The sequence below is a fragment of the Numenius arquata genome, chromosome 1 (assembly GCF_964106895.1).
Source record: "Numenius arquata chromosome 1, bNumArq3.hap1.1, whole genome shotgun sequence".
NCBI classification, from domain to species: domain Eukaryota; kingdom Metazoa; phylum Chordata; class Aves; order Charadriiformes; family Scolopacidae; genus Numenius; species Numenius arquata.
This window is the reverse complement of record NC_133576.1, coordinates 121686002-121701062: the sequence shown is the minus strand read 5'-3', so window position 1 is coordinate 121701062 and position 15061 is coordinate 121686002. Positions and strand designations below refer to the sequence as shown.

The 15061-nt window shown below is 43.9% G+C and overlaps 1 protein-coding gene across 1 annotated transcript; it reads left to right on the top strand.

The window, feature by feature from the left end:
* Positions 1-217: 217 nt before the first annotated feature.
* IL17D (interleukin 17D) lies at positions 218-12198 on the top strand. The gene is made up of 3 exons (XM_074144451.1): positions 218-476; positions 605-894; positions 10262-12198. Exons 1-3 carry the CDS (start codon positions 462-464, stop codon positions 10575-10577), a joined length of 621 nt encoding a protein of 206 aa, XP_074000552.1. The 5' UTR covers positions 218-461; the 3' UTR covers positions 10578-12198.
* Positions 12199-15061: the final 2863 nt, after the last annotated feature.

Sequence of the window (15061 nt, the reverse complement as noted above, 5' to 3'; positions counted from 1 at the left end):
TCCTCACAGCGCAGAGGAGAGCACGGGGCTCTGGTCTCGTCAGGGACCCCGACACCCCCCCGGGCCTGCAGGCAGGGCCGGGCGGGTCGCTCTGGCCGGGCCCCGGGGCAGGACGGCGGCTGGTGGCGGGCCCAGCCCGTGGTGCGTGCGGGGTTGTCCCGGGGGGCGGTGGGGCAGGACGGCGGCTGGTGGCGGACCCAGCCCGTGGTGCCAGCGTGGCTCTCCCGGGGGGCAGCGGCGCACCACGGCGGGGCCGTGCCGAGCGGGGGACCGGCCAGCTCCCGGCGCGGAGCGCTCGCCTCCTCCGTGAGCGCCTAAAATGTTCCTGGCATGCGAGGCCAGGGGAGATGCAGTGAGGAGCGGGGCACTTTTCCAACAGCTCCTCCGCCGAGAGAGCCAGTGGCACGGCGCGGCTCCGCAGCCCGCCGCTCTCCTCGGCTCCCTCCAGCAGCCCGACCGCCATGCAGCGAGGCAGGGTAAAGGGCTGCGGGACGGGGACGGGGCAGGGGAGCGCCCCGACCGGGGGGCTGCGGGGCGCGGCGGGTGTAGGGGTGGGGGGGGGGCGCGGCCGGTCCCAGCCCCGCTGACGGCGGCGTCGTTGCAGGTGCTGGCGGCGCTGCTGTGCGCGGCGCTGCTCCCGCTCCGCCCGGAGGCCGTCAAGGCGCCCAAGCGGCCGGCGCGGACCCGGACCTGCGGCGAGCGGCCCGAGGAGCTGCTGGAGCAGCTGTACGGGCGGCTGGCGGCGGGCATGCTCAGCGCCTTCCACCACACCCTGCAGCCCGAGCCGCCGGGCCGCCAGCACAACGCCAGCTGCCCCGCCGGGGGCCGGCCGGCCGGCGACAAGAGGTTCCGGCTCCCCGTCAACCTGCGCAGCGCCTCGCCCTGGGCCTACAGGTGAGTCCGGGCCACCGGGCGGGGGGGGAAGGCGGGAGGTGGGGGGACTCCCGAGGGGCGAAGCGGTATCGGGGTGCCGGCGGGCTGAGGAGAGCCGGTTCCCCTGTGGCGGGACCCCCTGTGCCACCCGCTGTGCTTGCCCGGGGGTGTCGCCGTCTTCCCCTGAGGCGGGTGCGGGAGGCGCCGGTCCTGAGGGGATGGCCGCGGCACCCCGCTGCAGCCTGACGGACAGGTGTTAAGGTAGACGTCTAAATAGGCAGGTATGAGGTAAATATGTTAGAAAAACCCCACTGTTGTGTGAGGTGTATGTCTAACGGGCAGAAAGAGGAATGAAAAGTGACTGAGGTGGAGCAGGCTCTGAGATGGAGCACGCACACACACACACACACATGCCCAGGAGCACAGAACACCCCTCAAAAAGTGACTTCGGGAAATCGTCACACGTGAAGCTTACTCGGAAGACCCTCGGCAAAGGACCGTTACCAAGAAAGCCCCTCTTGACTTTGTAGCAGCCCCACGGGGGCTCAGGTGCTTTCCCTGAGATGGGGCTCCAGACACTGAGCTTGCTGGTCTCTGAAATACATGAGAAGTACAGTGTGTGTTCTGGTTACATACCAGCAGAGCCACATCTTCACGTATGCCGCTACGAACACTCCCAAGGGCTTGCTGTCAGGTTTGTAAATCTGTTTTCAGGCTGGTTAATACACAAAACAAAGGTCTGCGCTTCTGTAGGGAGCTCTGGAAAAGCTTGGAAACCACTGATCTAGAACACTAAAACCAGCTTGCGATCAAATTCTCGCTACTGAGTCTTACAGTAGTTTTGTCTGAATAAGACTGACAGAATTGGTTTCTCTGTTTTCAGCTTTCAGTAAAGACACTGCAGACAATGGGAAACTAAACCATGCACAAACTTAAAAGGAACTGACTTCCTTGCTTCCTCTGTACATTATCCTTTATATATACCTTGATGTAATTACTGTGTATTCAGCAAACTTAAAATATCTCCTTGTTAGTGATCTCCAATAAACATTCATTTTGTGGCATAGTTTTTGCCCACTTTTAGTTTGAGAAGTAATCCTACTCAGAGAAAAATGGTTTATTTGCTCAATAAGCCTTTCATAAACAAAGTATTTTTAGAAATAGTATTTTTAGTAATACATTTTCTGTGAGCGGACTGAGGACTTTTTAAGCTACCTAAGCGTGCAGACAGCAAGTATGCTGAATGGAACACCTACCTCTAGGCTCAGGTATTTTTTATCTTGGTTTTGCCAAATACTAGTGCTATCAGAAGATTGTTCTCTTGATCTGAAAACAGTGCCTTCCGTGCTCACATCTTGTTGGGCAGGTACTTATTTTCAGTTGGAGCTCCTTATAGGCTTACTTCTTAGCAGAGAACCAGCTGGTATTTGGGGCCTAAGTAATTTGATGATATCTCCAAGCTAAAAATTTTAAAAGATAGTGGGGGAAAAAAGTATTACACTCTCAAAGGCAGAATCTAAAATTTTCTTGAGGTAGAAATTGTTTCTCTAGGGTGCAGAGGTCTGAGTACACACTCTGGTTAACTGATCTCACGTACAGCTTTTTTTCTCAATCCCATTTTTACTATATTATTAGTGTGCAGTGTGACAGCAACAGGCATTGCAAGATGTGTAATAGAAGTGTAAAATATAAAATTGCTCATTATGAACAGTAATGTGCATTTGCTATTACAAGCTGCTATTTCATAGCTTCTGAAGCCAGATAAAAGCATGATGAAGATCTGGTCTGATCTGTGGTGTTCACCCAGTTACCCTGGAAGCAAGTTCCCAGATCCCATACGCTGCTATGTATCTTTAAAAAGGACATGCAGCTCTCCATTAAATATTCCAAGTAACAGCACATTACGTCTTGTCCACAGTTAACCAATTCCACTCATACAATCCCAAAAATTTCTTCTCCATAGCAGGGGTGTTATTCTGAAAAACTGCCTACAGCTCTTTCCTGTAACACAGAACTTTCTTGACAAGCCTACTCATATTTAATTCTTTTAATCTTTCCTCATGAATTGCTCCCCTTTACTCATCTTGCCAAGATTCATTGCTGTGTCCTGAACTGCCTTTGACTCACCAGGGTTGTTCTAGTAGTGAATGCCCAGAAATTAATTCACTGTAGGCAGCCCCCTCTTGTACACCCTGATAGGACACCCTCAAAGCATGAATTTCACTGTTTGAAACTTGAATCAAGATTCCTGCCCCATTTCAGCACATCCCACAGACATCTCGCTGTGCAACTTCTTTTCTGCCCCTAAAGAGTTACGATGCAATTGATTTCTGCTCTGTGCACAAAGGGTCTTTTTTCTTTTTGACCTGCATTTTAATGTCTGAGATACGTCGTGCTGTTCCTCTCCTCCTCTTCATTGGTGTTGCAGCGGTTCCCATTGTTACCATCTGCAGATTTCATTAACATACTGTTTATGCTTACTATTCCAGGTCGTTAATAATAAAAATATTAAGTCTGGCTCTACTTACCTTCCCCTGCATATCTCCCTTGGCACCTGTTCCCAGCTGTTTAACGCTGCTTCTTGTAATTCTTCTGCTCACATGACCATGCAGTTCAAGTCAACTGAATTTTTTTCATATCAGCGTTTGTGAGAAAGAATCAAATATATTATTTAGAGATCTGTGTATAACATTCACCCTACTGCATCGCATATATCTAAGTTTGTCATTCTGTTTAGTGTGGAAGAATTAGGTTTGATTGGCTCAAAGTACAGATAATCCTTGTGTGGCTTGTTTCCTTGTCTTTGTTCTGTGCTTACTACTTATTTTCTATTACTTGATCTTTAATTTGGTTATACAAAAATCAAGACTTACATCATTTTTGGCTTGCTACAACCCAGAGATACAGGAGTTGCACATGGATTGCACCACAGATCCATCTGGTCTACGACCCTCCTGCTGGCAGCAACCAACAGTTGGTATCTGAGACAAAAGTTAGGGAAAAAAATGCTAGTTCATCTGCTTGATACTGAAATTCCATCCTGATGGTCACAGGAGATCAGTATATAACTCAGGGCACAAAGTTTAATCACACAAATCGCTCTTTCAGAGCTATAAAGAGACAGCAGAGTTCCCTGAAGTCAGTTGAGCGGAATGAAGTCTTGAGTATACTGGATTTGCTCAGCACTTCAGGAAGTTGGTCTAAGAACTATCCAGGTTTTTTAAAAAAATAGACCCAGCAGCAGAAACTCTGCCGTGAAATCATCATGCCTTGAAATCATCAGGCTGATTGTGTGCCAGTTTGTGACATCTATACGGGAGCTGCTTGTCCTTTTTAGCAGTGTTACACGGACAGTCAATGAAATCCAGAAAGCCTCTTTCTACAAGGAGTTACTGGCACAGGCTATGGTCCTTGGCTACTGCTATGGTTTGCACTTGCTTCACAAGAATTAGTGATACGGGTTGTCTGTGGATCACTGCCGACAGCACAGGATAGGTGCTGTTGGTTAAAATTCACAGAAGCCATAAGCATGGTGAATCTTTACCAATGGAAGCTCTGCTCCAGAGATGCATGCACAAGTTGCTCTTGGACAAGAGGCATTAGAAAAAGGATTAATTTTAAATGCATGCCTAAATGTTTGCAGGGGCTGATCATAAAGCTCAGAGTAATGGTTGAAAAATCTGATCCCGCTGAAGTCAGTGGCGCATTTACAGGTAGCGTTGATTTGTGATTTCATTCACCATGCTGCAAAGCATGGGTGCTATTTGTTAATCAGCTTTATGTATCAGCTCTATTTTTATTCTCGGTTGCCTTAAGGTTATAATAGCATTCATAGCTAGTTTGCAGGAATACATTCAGATTCTTCTGCAAACACACTTCTGCATGAATTTAGCAAAAATTCTTTATGTGTATTCAAGAAGTCATGGCTTCTGTGTCTGTCTCAGGGGCCTAATCCTGCATTTACTAAAGATTCATTTACACAGCTTTAATTTTATTGTCCACATTGATCTGATAGTGCAATCCCATGTTAGCTAGTCCCTCTCTCAAACATTGCCCAGCTTGTTTTTTCTGTTTTTCAAAAACCAGTTTCAGTTTATAAGCATCCTTGGTTTAGTGCTCATCTACATAAAATCGTAATAAAACTAATACGGGCAAGTCTGTCCTTACTGGTAAAAGCCAAGCTTGTCTGCAGTGCTTTTGAAAAAGTCATACAAGAGGACTTTCCTTTAAATAATACTCCAATGATTTTCAAGAACCTTATCCAAGACATTTTCCAAGATTTAGCATTACCATGTGGCACAGTGTGCATGTCCCAAAGATGCAGCCAAGGGAAAAAATATAAGGGGACGCAGAACTGCTGTCCTTTTTATTTGAGTACGTGTTCATACAACTCTTTAGAAAATCACTGTTAGCACTAGCCTATTTTATGCAAGCGCTGTACTTACTACCTGTATATAACATAAACTAAGCATAATGTGAACAAAAGAACACCTGCTATATAAATGCCTTGCCAAGAGGGGAAAAAAAGTTGTTAGCTCTTAATCCTGTAAGTATTTCAGAGTGCGAAGTAAAGGGATGATGATCTGCTGATTAGACTTCTGATAACATCCAGCTGTTGGCCTAGTGCTAACAGTGAGTTTCTGAAGAGGCAGCTGTGTCCGCCTGCCCCAGCACAGCATCTGACCCACTGGATTTAGAAGCTTGGAAACTATGAAGTGATAATATTATTAAAAATACTACATATGAAAGTAGCAGTACAGGATGAGACAGATTAAGTCTTTGCAAGAGTTTTACTTCTGACAGAAACTTTTCTCTTGAGTTTCCAGGCTTAGTACATAAACGGCAGGAAGTTTGTTTTTCACTGGGACCTCTCAAAGCACTCGTAGGGTCATAAGGAAAAGCAGCCTAGAACTAGTCACACTTCATTAGCAGTTCCAGTTCAGTACAAACCTGCTTCTTGTTCCAGCAGATGGAAACACAGCAGCCCGGCATAGCTCACTGCTCCTGTCATCTGTAAATCAGGAGCGCTGGCTAGGCAGAGCTGGCCTGCATACCAGTAACCTGAGTGCACAGGACAAGGGCAACCCTCATCAAAATCGCTGAGCTGTCTAGTTCACACCAGTGGCCCCAGCAAATGACACAAGGATGCAGGGGACACTTGGGTACCAGTGGAAACTTGCGCTTTTCTCATTCTCCGCCACTCGTCCCAGCTACTTCTGTTGTGTCCACCCCAGCTAGGTGCATCTTTCACCACTTACAGGAGAGAGTCAGTGGGAACTTGGAGTACGTAATTTATCAAGTTAATTAACCTGATGAAACACGTTTGCCCTGTTCTAGGAGAAGATGTAAAAACACGACTTGCAGTGCTTGGAGTAATGGAGATGCATCAGACTACAGCAACTGAGGCTGTTATCATCACATGCACAGAGTGGTTATGTCACCTTGCCTGTGAAGACAGGCTGAGAGAGTTGGGGTTGTTCAGCCTTGAGAAGGCTCCAGGGAGACCTTATAGTAGCCTTCCAGTATCTGAAGGGGGCCTACAAGAAAGCCAGAAAGGGACATTTTACAAGGTCATATAGTGATAGGATGAGGGGTAATGGTTTCAAACTGGAAGAGAGTAGGTTTAGATTAGATATCGGGAAGAAATTCTTTACTGTGAGGGTGGTGAGACACTGGAACAGGTTGCCCAGACAAGTTGCTGAGGCCCTGGCCTTGGAAGTGTTTAAGGCCAGGCTGGATGGGGCTTTGAGCAACCTGGTCTAGTGGAAGGTGTCCCTGCCCACGGCAGGGGGGTTGCAACTAGATGGTCTTTAAGGTCCTTTCCAACCTAAACCATTCTGATTCTATAAAACGGAGGAAACAGGTCACACAACTGCACTTGCATAGCTAGGTTACTGGTGTTCATTGGCAGTTCAGACCCAAATCAGGCTGTATTGCCTAGAAAGATGAAAGTAAGGCTTTAGTTATATGGCCTTTCTTAACAGGTTTGAGCTGAAGATGCAGAACCTTGGATACGACTCCAAAGTTTAGTGACATTTGAGTTCAGCATTTAATTTCAGGAGGCATTACTTAAGAGTCTTCAGCCTTGAAGTTCCAATCTGGATGCAAAAACATATCTATATTTTGGATTCCTCTTTGGGTCTGGATCCTCTCTGATTCCTTCCAATCCTCACATGATGGAGTGGAGGAAACTTAGCATCTACAGCAAACTTAGCAATACAAGATTTTTTTCTATAGAAAGTAGAAAACCACACCACCCTTCCCCAAAAAGCTTCATTTATACCTGACTTCTGCCACATGGGAATTTGGAGGGGAAGTTTGTTGTAGACCATGATTCCAGTGACAGTGTTCTCTTGTTATTAGTGAATACTCTAATGTTTGGATCCAGAAGCATGCTCATGCTTTCCAGTAACATCATAAACCAGGTGCTAGAGATAATACAGAAGAGGAAATACCAGTGACTTGACATATGGTGTGTTTAACAATCCACCACTGAAATTATTCACACTTGAGTTTGAAATGGGAATGTATCATGGGAGAAAAGCCTGTATTCCACTTTCTTCCCTTCTGCTGGCTACCAGACATTTTCACATTGGTGTGAGATCCTGTAACATGAAGGTATTTCCTGGGGAAAGTAAGCAGTTTAAATGGGATAGAGAAGCTGTGCAAAATTTATCTGCAACATCACAGATGCCTGGCTTTTAGAGAACTGATCAGATTTTTCAGTGAGGAAAACAAATTCCTTAAAAAGACAAAGAATCCAGATTATATGGCCATTGGGAAAAAAATAAAGTCTCTTTTCTTTCATGATAAAATAATCAAGCTTGTGCTTGGCTGAAGCTGTGATTCCAGATTTGTTTTAACCTGATAAATGGGTGTTCAGTCCTCTGAAAAGGGCAGCTCCCTTCTCCCCCCATCTGTAGCTGTTTGTTCATGCTGGCTTGTTTGTGTAAGGCTCTGTGTGTATGTGGCAAGACAGCTGAAGGATCAAAATCCAGCTTTTGATGAGGTTGCTTTTCAGTTGGATGAATTCCCCGATCCATCCTGTGACCAGAACAACATTAGCATCAACCCAAGGGCGGAGGCAAGAGGGAGAGCCAGGCTGCCTGTTTTGGCAAGTGCAGATTTTGTTGACTAGCAGTTACTGTGTAATCACAGCTCAAGGCAGACTTACACTGCCTCTTCCTCAGCTGAAACCTCATCTCAGAGACCACCTGAAAAGATAAAAGGCTAATGCTCTCATACCCAAGGAACTGGTACAAACCCTGATGGGGTTCTGGGAAACACAATTCAGGAATCACTTTTAAGTCCATTATGTTTTTCGAAATTTGTTATCTTGAAAACTGCTGTGAAAAGGGTGACATAGTATACAAAGTTCATATCACTCCATAGATTATTGATGACAGCTATTTAATTTATTCATTTTTCTTATGTAGTTGCCCTACTTCATCTACTGTGTGGTGGTTCTATCCTGATCCTAAGTAGAGGATGGTTTAAAACCTAGTGCAAGAATTTTTACTGTTTTTGCAGCACTTCACATCACAGCAAACATTACAGGCTTGAACGTTCTTTGTCATATCAAATCCTTGACTGTTAGTTTTTTAGGCTCAGCTGCTGTAGTTTCCCATCCAAACACGGGAAATGATTGATGCAGTTTGCAAGAAGAAAATTCTCTCCTTCACTGTTAGGAAAACTTACGTAGTAAAGAGGTGGTGAGATACTGCAAGAGAGCCTCTGGGCAGGCTGGGGATCTCTTCTGGAAGTTTATAAGAGCAGGCTGGACAAACATGGGCAAACACATGTGAGCTTGCCTTTCGGAGGCATTTTGACTAGGTGACCTCCCAATGTGTTTTCATGTTCCCTGCGTGCCGGTAACAACTAGTAGGATACTGTGTAGGTGTAACCATCTGCTGTGTGAAAGGAGGAGCAGGGGGAAAGGGTAGAAAAGGGTTTTCTGTTAGCTGAGAGGTGGGTAATTGCTTCTGATAACATATGTGAGGTCAGCATCCTCCTGAAGGGGGACGGGCTCTGCGGGAGGAGCATCGAGATGCGGCTGGCAGTGCTCTGGGCTGAACACTTCTCCAGCCAAGGAGAGCCGTGATGCCTCTCCCACTGGATGTGCAGCCAGCGCTGAAGCAGGGCGAGTTTTGTAACAGCGTGAGAGCAGAACGTGGTCGGGAGGAAGCTTACAGGGTACAAAGAGGACAGCTGGCATAGGAATTAAACATACTAAATAATCCTCTTTTTCTGGAGGTGCAAACATTTTTTCTAGAATAACAACACAGAATTGAATTATGTTCAAATTACAGCCATGCCTGGCAATTACTTCCAGTATAAACAGGAAAAGCGAGTAAAGAACAAAGCAACAAATACATCACCACCACAATAAGCAGTGTGGCTACACACTCCAGTACACCTACTGCGCTGTGTACTTAGTCTTTTATTTAAAAAAAAAAACAAGCAGACTTTATCAGCTTTTACTCTCTTTGATAAAAACAATGGCTGTAGGTCAGCCAGGATCTGTATGACTTGAGACCATAGTATCACATCTTTGTTTCTGCATCCAGCACCATCCAGAGAGGAATGTTGGAACTTGGACTTTGTTGGTCCAAGCTGTACTTAGGTTACAAGCTTTCCAGCTCCTGCTAATCAGGAATTTCCAGAGACAGGACATGAATAAGCAAAAAGAAAGGATCAAACAACACAAAAGAGAAGGTTTAGGGCAATGCTTTACTTCAAAATGTAGCAGGAGAGGGCAGAAAAAACATTAACTTTGCAGTTTATCTCAGTGTGGGCATGCAAATGTTACTCTGCTTAGAGGAAGAGTCAGTGGAGGTGAATTAGAGAAAGAAATACAGAGTTCTGCTTTCAACAGGGAGGCATCTTTATAACCCCAAGTACATTAGGGAGCAAAAACTATTGCAGAAATAATAGTACAATTCTATTGAAATGATAAAATATTGAAACATTATGTCTTACCTGCAACAATAATAATGTTAAAAATTTGTACCAATTTTTGAAGAACTCAAGGCAGATCAAAAGTTTGGAAATTCCCAGCTGTCCTTTTTAATGCTCTATTTACAAATTCAGTCAAAAATGCAAAACTTAGTCTGCTTAATCCCCTGAATCTCACATTTTAGAAAGCCAGTCACCTCATACTTCAGTGTGCACTGTAGGACCTAATCAGGTCTATAAGTTGTTCATGTTTTTTCTTTACATTTTACAAATAAGAAGCCAGACAGCAACAGTTACAGCTGTTTTTCCTGGCAAAGAAAACAAAAACATTATATAAATGTTTATGGTCAAATCACATTATAATAATGTTTTCCAGATGAATGTATCTATTTTTAGAGATACTAATGAATCTTTATTATTTGCTTCCTTACAGAATTTCTTATGATCCCACAAGATATCCTAAATACATTCCTGAAGCGTACTGTCTGTGCAAAGGCTGTCTCATGGGGATCTTTGGCGAGGAGAATTTTCACTTCCGCAGCACCCCCGTGTACATGCCGACAGTCATCCTCCGTCGCACGTCGTCGTGTGCTGGGGGCCGCTACGTCTACACAGAAGATTATGTCACTATCCCAGTAGGCTGCACTTGTGTACCTGAGCAAGAAAAAGAGGCTGAAAGCGTAAATTCCAGCATAGATAAGCAAGAAATGAAGTTGATGGTAAGCCAGAACAAGCCATCATCAGAATGAAGAATATATAAAGAGTCTTGTTAACAGTATTGGCTTCCCATCATTGTTTCACCACCTCAGGAAACTGCACCACAGCAGCAAACACATCGACTTACCCTCTTGCAGTTATTTCAGTTGTAAGATTGAAACTTTTGTCCATTTGCTCAGATCATTAGAGATGACAATTCATACTAAGAACTTCTTTAGTTCATGTAAGTATTTGTTGCAAATTCCAGTGTAGCTTTTTTTTTTCCCTTACAGCAGAACATTTTATCCTTGCTTATTCACAGTAAATTTTAGAAGATGATGCAATTGTAAGACATGCTAGCTATTACTATAGCAGACTACTGGTTGTTGATATTTTTAAGGAGTCTCTTATACTCTGCTTTTAAATACTCTTATATAAAAAACCACATAGCTGCCATACATGTGCCAAATCAGCAGTTAAAAGGATAATTTCTCATGCTGGGAGAGCCTTCCTTTATATCACATATCTCAACCCCAAGCAGTGTTCCTGGCTGTTACGTCTTTGGCTATTTATATGCTACAGCAAGGAAACCTTTGCTGAGTTTGAGTCATTCATGAAACAATATTCTATGAGTTTGCTATTTTTAAACTTGCCAAATTGCTACAGGGACAAGTGTGTTGAGAAAAAGCATGCTAGAATATTGAAAAACTGATGTGGACTAAGTCTAATTGCACAGAAAATACCAATTAGAAAAAACGCAGTTTGGGTCCCAAGAACTCTGTATTAGATTTCATTCATCATTAACCGCTTAACTGTTCCTTGTGACAAAACTGTATTCTGTATAGTTGAAAGGACAAAATCTTTTCCATGTTAGGAGAGGAGTAAACAGGCTGGGTCTTAACTTCTAGATGCTACAGAGGTCACTGGTTGTCCCAGCCAATCCAAAGTTTTAAAATCCAACTGATTTATACAATTAATTATTAATTATTATAACGAATTGTTACTTATTTTTCCCTATGCTACACCTAACAGACAATCAGCTGCAAAAGATGCTAGCCTGTGGAAGAGCACTCTTCCATCTTTTCAGCTGACAGGAACTTGATGGCAAGCCCTAACCAGAAACCCCAGATACACAAAAACTTGCATTTCCAGAACAAGGAGCTGAAGGTTGACTCAGTCTACTGAATGGCAATCAGGAATAACCAGGCATACCTTGCATGACCATAACTCCTTAGAGGGCCACAATCACCAAAGTTGATAAGTCTCTGAATGAACAGCAGAGAATTGCTTTTACAGGTGACGTATCATGACTGCAATATCATTACAAAAAAGAATAAACACCATATGCAGCAATGTATTTGGTACATCAAGAATCTCAAAATTGGACTTAATCCATAGCAGATAAAGTCCCTACGCTACGCAAACACATGCTCCTCTTGGAGTGTCATTGGATGAAGAATGGAAAGACTATGAGCTAAGCAGAATTAACAAGTTAAATAGAGAATGAAAATCATATGACAACTCCTTGTCTTGGTGCATAATTATTGACTGTGCTCTTTATGACTCAGTCTAGTATAACAGTATTTTTATAGTGCAATCTGTATAGCTTCTTACAAAGCCTAAAACAACTTTAAGAACTCCAGAAACCAATAAAAGATTCGCATCACAATGTCAGATGGCAGTTTATAACCGTGTTTCTTGTGCAGATGCTTTTCCACAATTCCACTTGTTTTCAGATCTGTGTTTCCTCAAATTATGATGCTTCTTTCTGAAGGGGATTCTCAAAGGAAGGTTCAAAGAAGGTCATAAAGTGTTGATACTACTCAGAGAACAGCTAATTGCCTAGCTGCTGCCAGCAATTAAAGGTAGTTACCTGTTCCCTGGAGAATGTAAATACTTGCAGCAATTACAGCCGCTTTTCCTTCCTCCTAATGTGGAAGGACTTCTCACCCTCTGGGAAGAAGGAAATGGTAATCAAAGACAGAGGGGCTCAAAAGGGAAGCAGACCCGCAAAACTGGAGAAGCACTGCATTGGAAGATGCTTCAGCAGTCCAAGATCTTACCGTTTCACTATTAAATTGTGGGGATTTTTCTCCACACACAGACTTCAGATAGGGGTGAGGTTGTACCTTCAGGCTCCACAGCATAGAAAGCAAAGTCTTCACAGTAAAAGGCAGTAAAAAACCCCAACAACAACAAAAAAGTCCCAAACCATGCAGCCCTTAACCTTTAGTAAATACCCAGAAGTGCCACCAGCTAAAGCTCTGGCTAAACACTGCCCTCCAGCAAAACTCATCTCTCTGCCCACACACTTTTGTTGTACAAATTTGTCTGCAACAGATTAGTTACTAGAGCACATGGATTTATTTGCATGATATGGAGAAAAAAAAATCTCACTTCTTGTTGCAACTCTCTTGTCCCACAGGCATAAATCATGGAGTCAGTTTGAGGTTTTCAAGTAACTAGAGCATATTCTGGGAATTCCTGGGAGTCACAGGCTAAGATCAGGTAAATGGAACACAAAGGGTTTTGCCAATCCAGAAAAACAGATGCTTTAACTTACATACAGCTTCAGGAATTGGATGACTGAAAGGAAAGTGTTAGTGAACTGCAAAACCTCAGTGGATCAATAGATGATGTATGTTGGCGACCTCCTTCTCGTCATACTGCAGCAAGTGCAGAAAGCTTCCTGTGGTTACAGGCAACCTCATGTTATCTTACTCAGAAGCCCATTTTCCTTTTTTAATCCTCACCCTCTTCTGTGACAGACTTTTTAGCTGAGCCAGTTTGCTTCCTGATCCAGCTTTCCAGTTAGGTGTCTCTTAAAAGCTATGTTTATGTTTTAGCGTGAACAACTGTTTTGATGATAATTTGTTAGTGAACAACTGTTTGTAGTACTTAACATCAAGAACTGTTAGCTACACAAACATTTGTTAACCTTCAAAATATCCTTCCATATATAAAACCCTCTCCACATTACTCATGTGGAAAAGGTTGAGTATTAAATGTAGTTTGTGTTTGTTTGGATTTTTTTTTAAGAGATCATCACATCATGGATTTATATCAGTTTCACTTCAACTGTAGTGTGACATTTTCCAGCTTCTAGACCTCTGGTTACAGCTGCTGCAGCCTTGCCTTTAATTTGCATGGGGGGGGAGGGAGGGTTCATTGGAGTTGCTTCAAGGCTCACAAACTGTTGACACAAGGCAGACATGAAATGCCTCATTGAACCAACTCCAGGCCCAATAAATGCAAACAATTCAAAGCTGAAACTATCTGGCAGCTGCGGCTGATTTGAGAAAATTTTTGTTGTGCCAGGAAAATCTTTTCCTTCAGTGAGGTTGTCCCTGGAATACATTAGGAGCCACAAAAGACAGAACAATATCCTTGGTAAAGAGATTATTTTCTTCTCTGTAGTATCACTTAAGATAGGTTGGAAAATTCATATCATTCAGGAAGGCTGAGAAAAAGCCTGGGATGCTAGTTTTGGTTTACTAGCCAGTCATTACATGAAGGTGTTTGTCTGAATAGGCAGAGGTCCACAGCTGCAAGTAAACATGAATCATGTGGGGAAACATGAACATGAAAGCAGCAAGGGGAAAAGGCTATGATGTGCTCAGAAGGCATAAACACTCATCAGTCTCGCTGGGATTAGGGAACAGCCATGCCTACCTGGACTAGGGCACATGAGGGAGAGCTAGTTAATCCTACCTGTTTTGCTGAGTAGTGGCATGAGCTACCACTTGTTTTCACTCTACTCTCATCTAAGGAGGCAACAGCTCTGACACTGGCTGACGAGGGGCTTTTGGAACCTGAACCCAGTTGCCCTGGTTCCCACCTCACTGCATGGCAATGGGACTACACCCTGCAGGTAACCAAGGGAGAGTGGCAAAACCAACCATCAGGTACTTCGCACTTGCTCTGGTACAGAGGGACATGGGCAGAGGCGTGAAGACAATTGTGTGATACAGAGATCAGCTAACTGTGCAACATCAAGCTGAGCATTTCTAGAAATGTTTCATTTGTCATCTGGGGTGAGGTGCAGGCAGCTGCAGTATATTCTCTTCCACCTACAGCCATCAGTCTGTGCCCAAGAACCGAGGTTTCCTCTGCCAAGTGTCACATTCATACCGACAGCAGCGCACTGAGATGTCCTGCTGCTGCACAGTGCCTGGGGCTGCAGCCAAGAAGCTGTAGCACATACGCCTCTGCAGTCATAAATGCCACTGGAAAAGTAGCATGGTGGTAACACTTCACCACAGGCTGTTCCAATAGAAAATCATCCATGAAACATCCACAATAAAGCAAGCCAATCTACTTGACACTGAAGATTTTTTTCAGTAATCCTATTACAGAATAAAAAGATTTTGCTGTCACATAATATTAAAAGTTACTGTGATGGCACAAAGTCCAAATTCACTATGAGTTTTTGTGATTTGAAGCCTTCTCAGAAGCACAGCTACTTTCTTGGAAACAAGTATGACAAAAATAGTTTACCTGCTATCATTGATGAAGGCTGTGAATGCCACTCGTCAAG

Coding starts and splice junctions, on each gene's coding strand:
- IL17D (XM_074144451.1), top strand. Junction 895..10,261: donor GCCTCGCCCTGGGCCTACAG/GTGAGTCCGGGC, acceptor GCTTCCTTACAG/AATTTCTTATGATCCCACAA.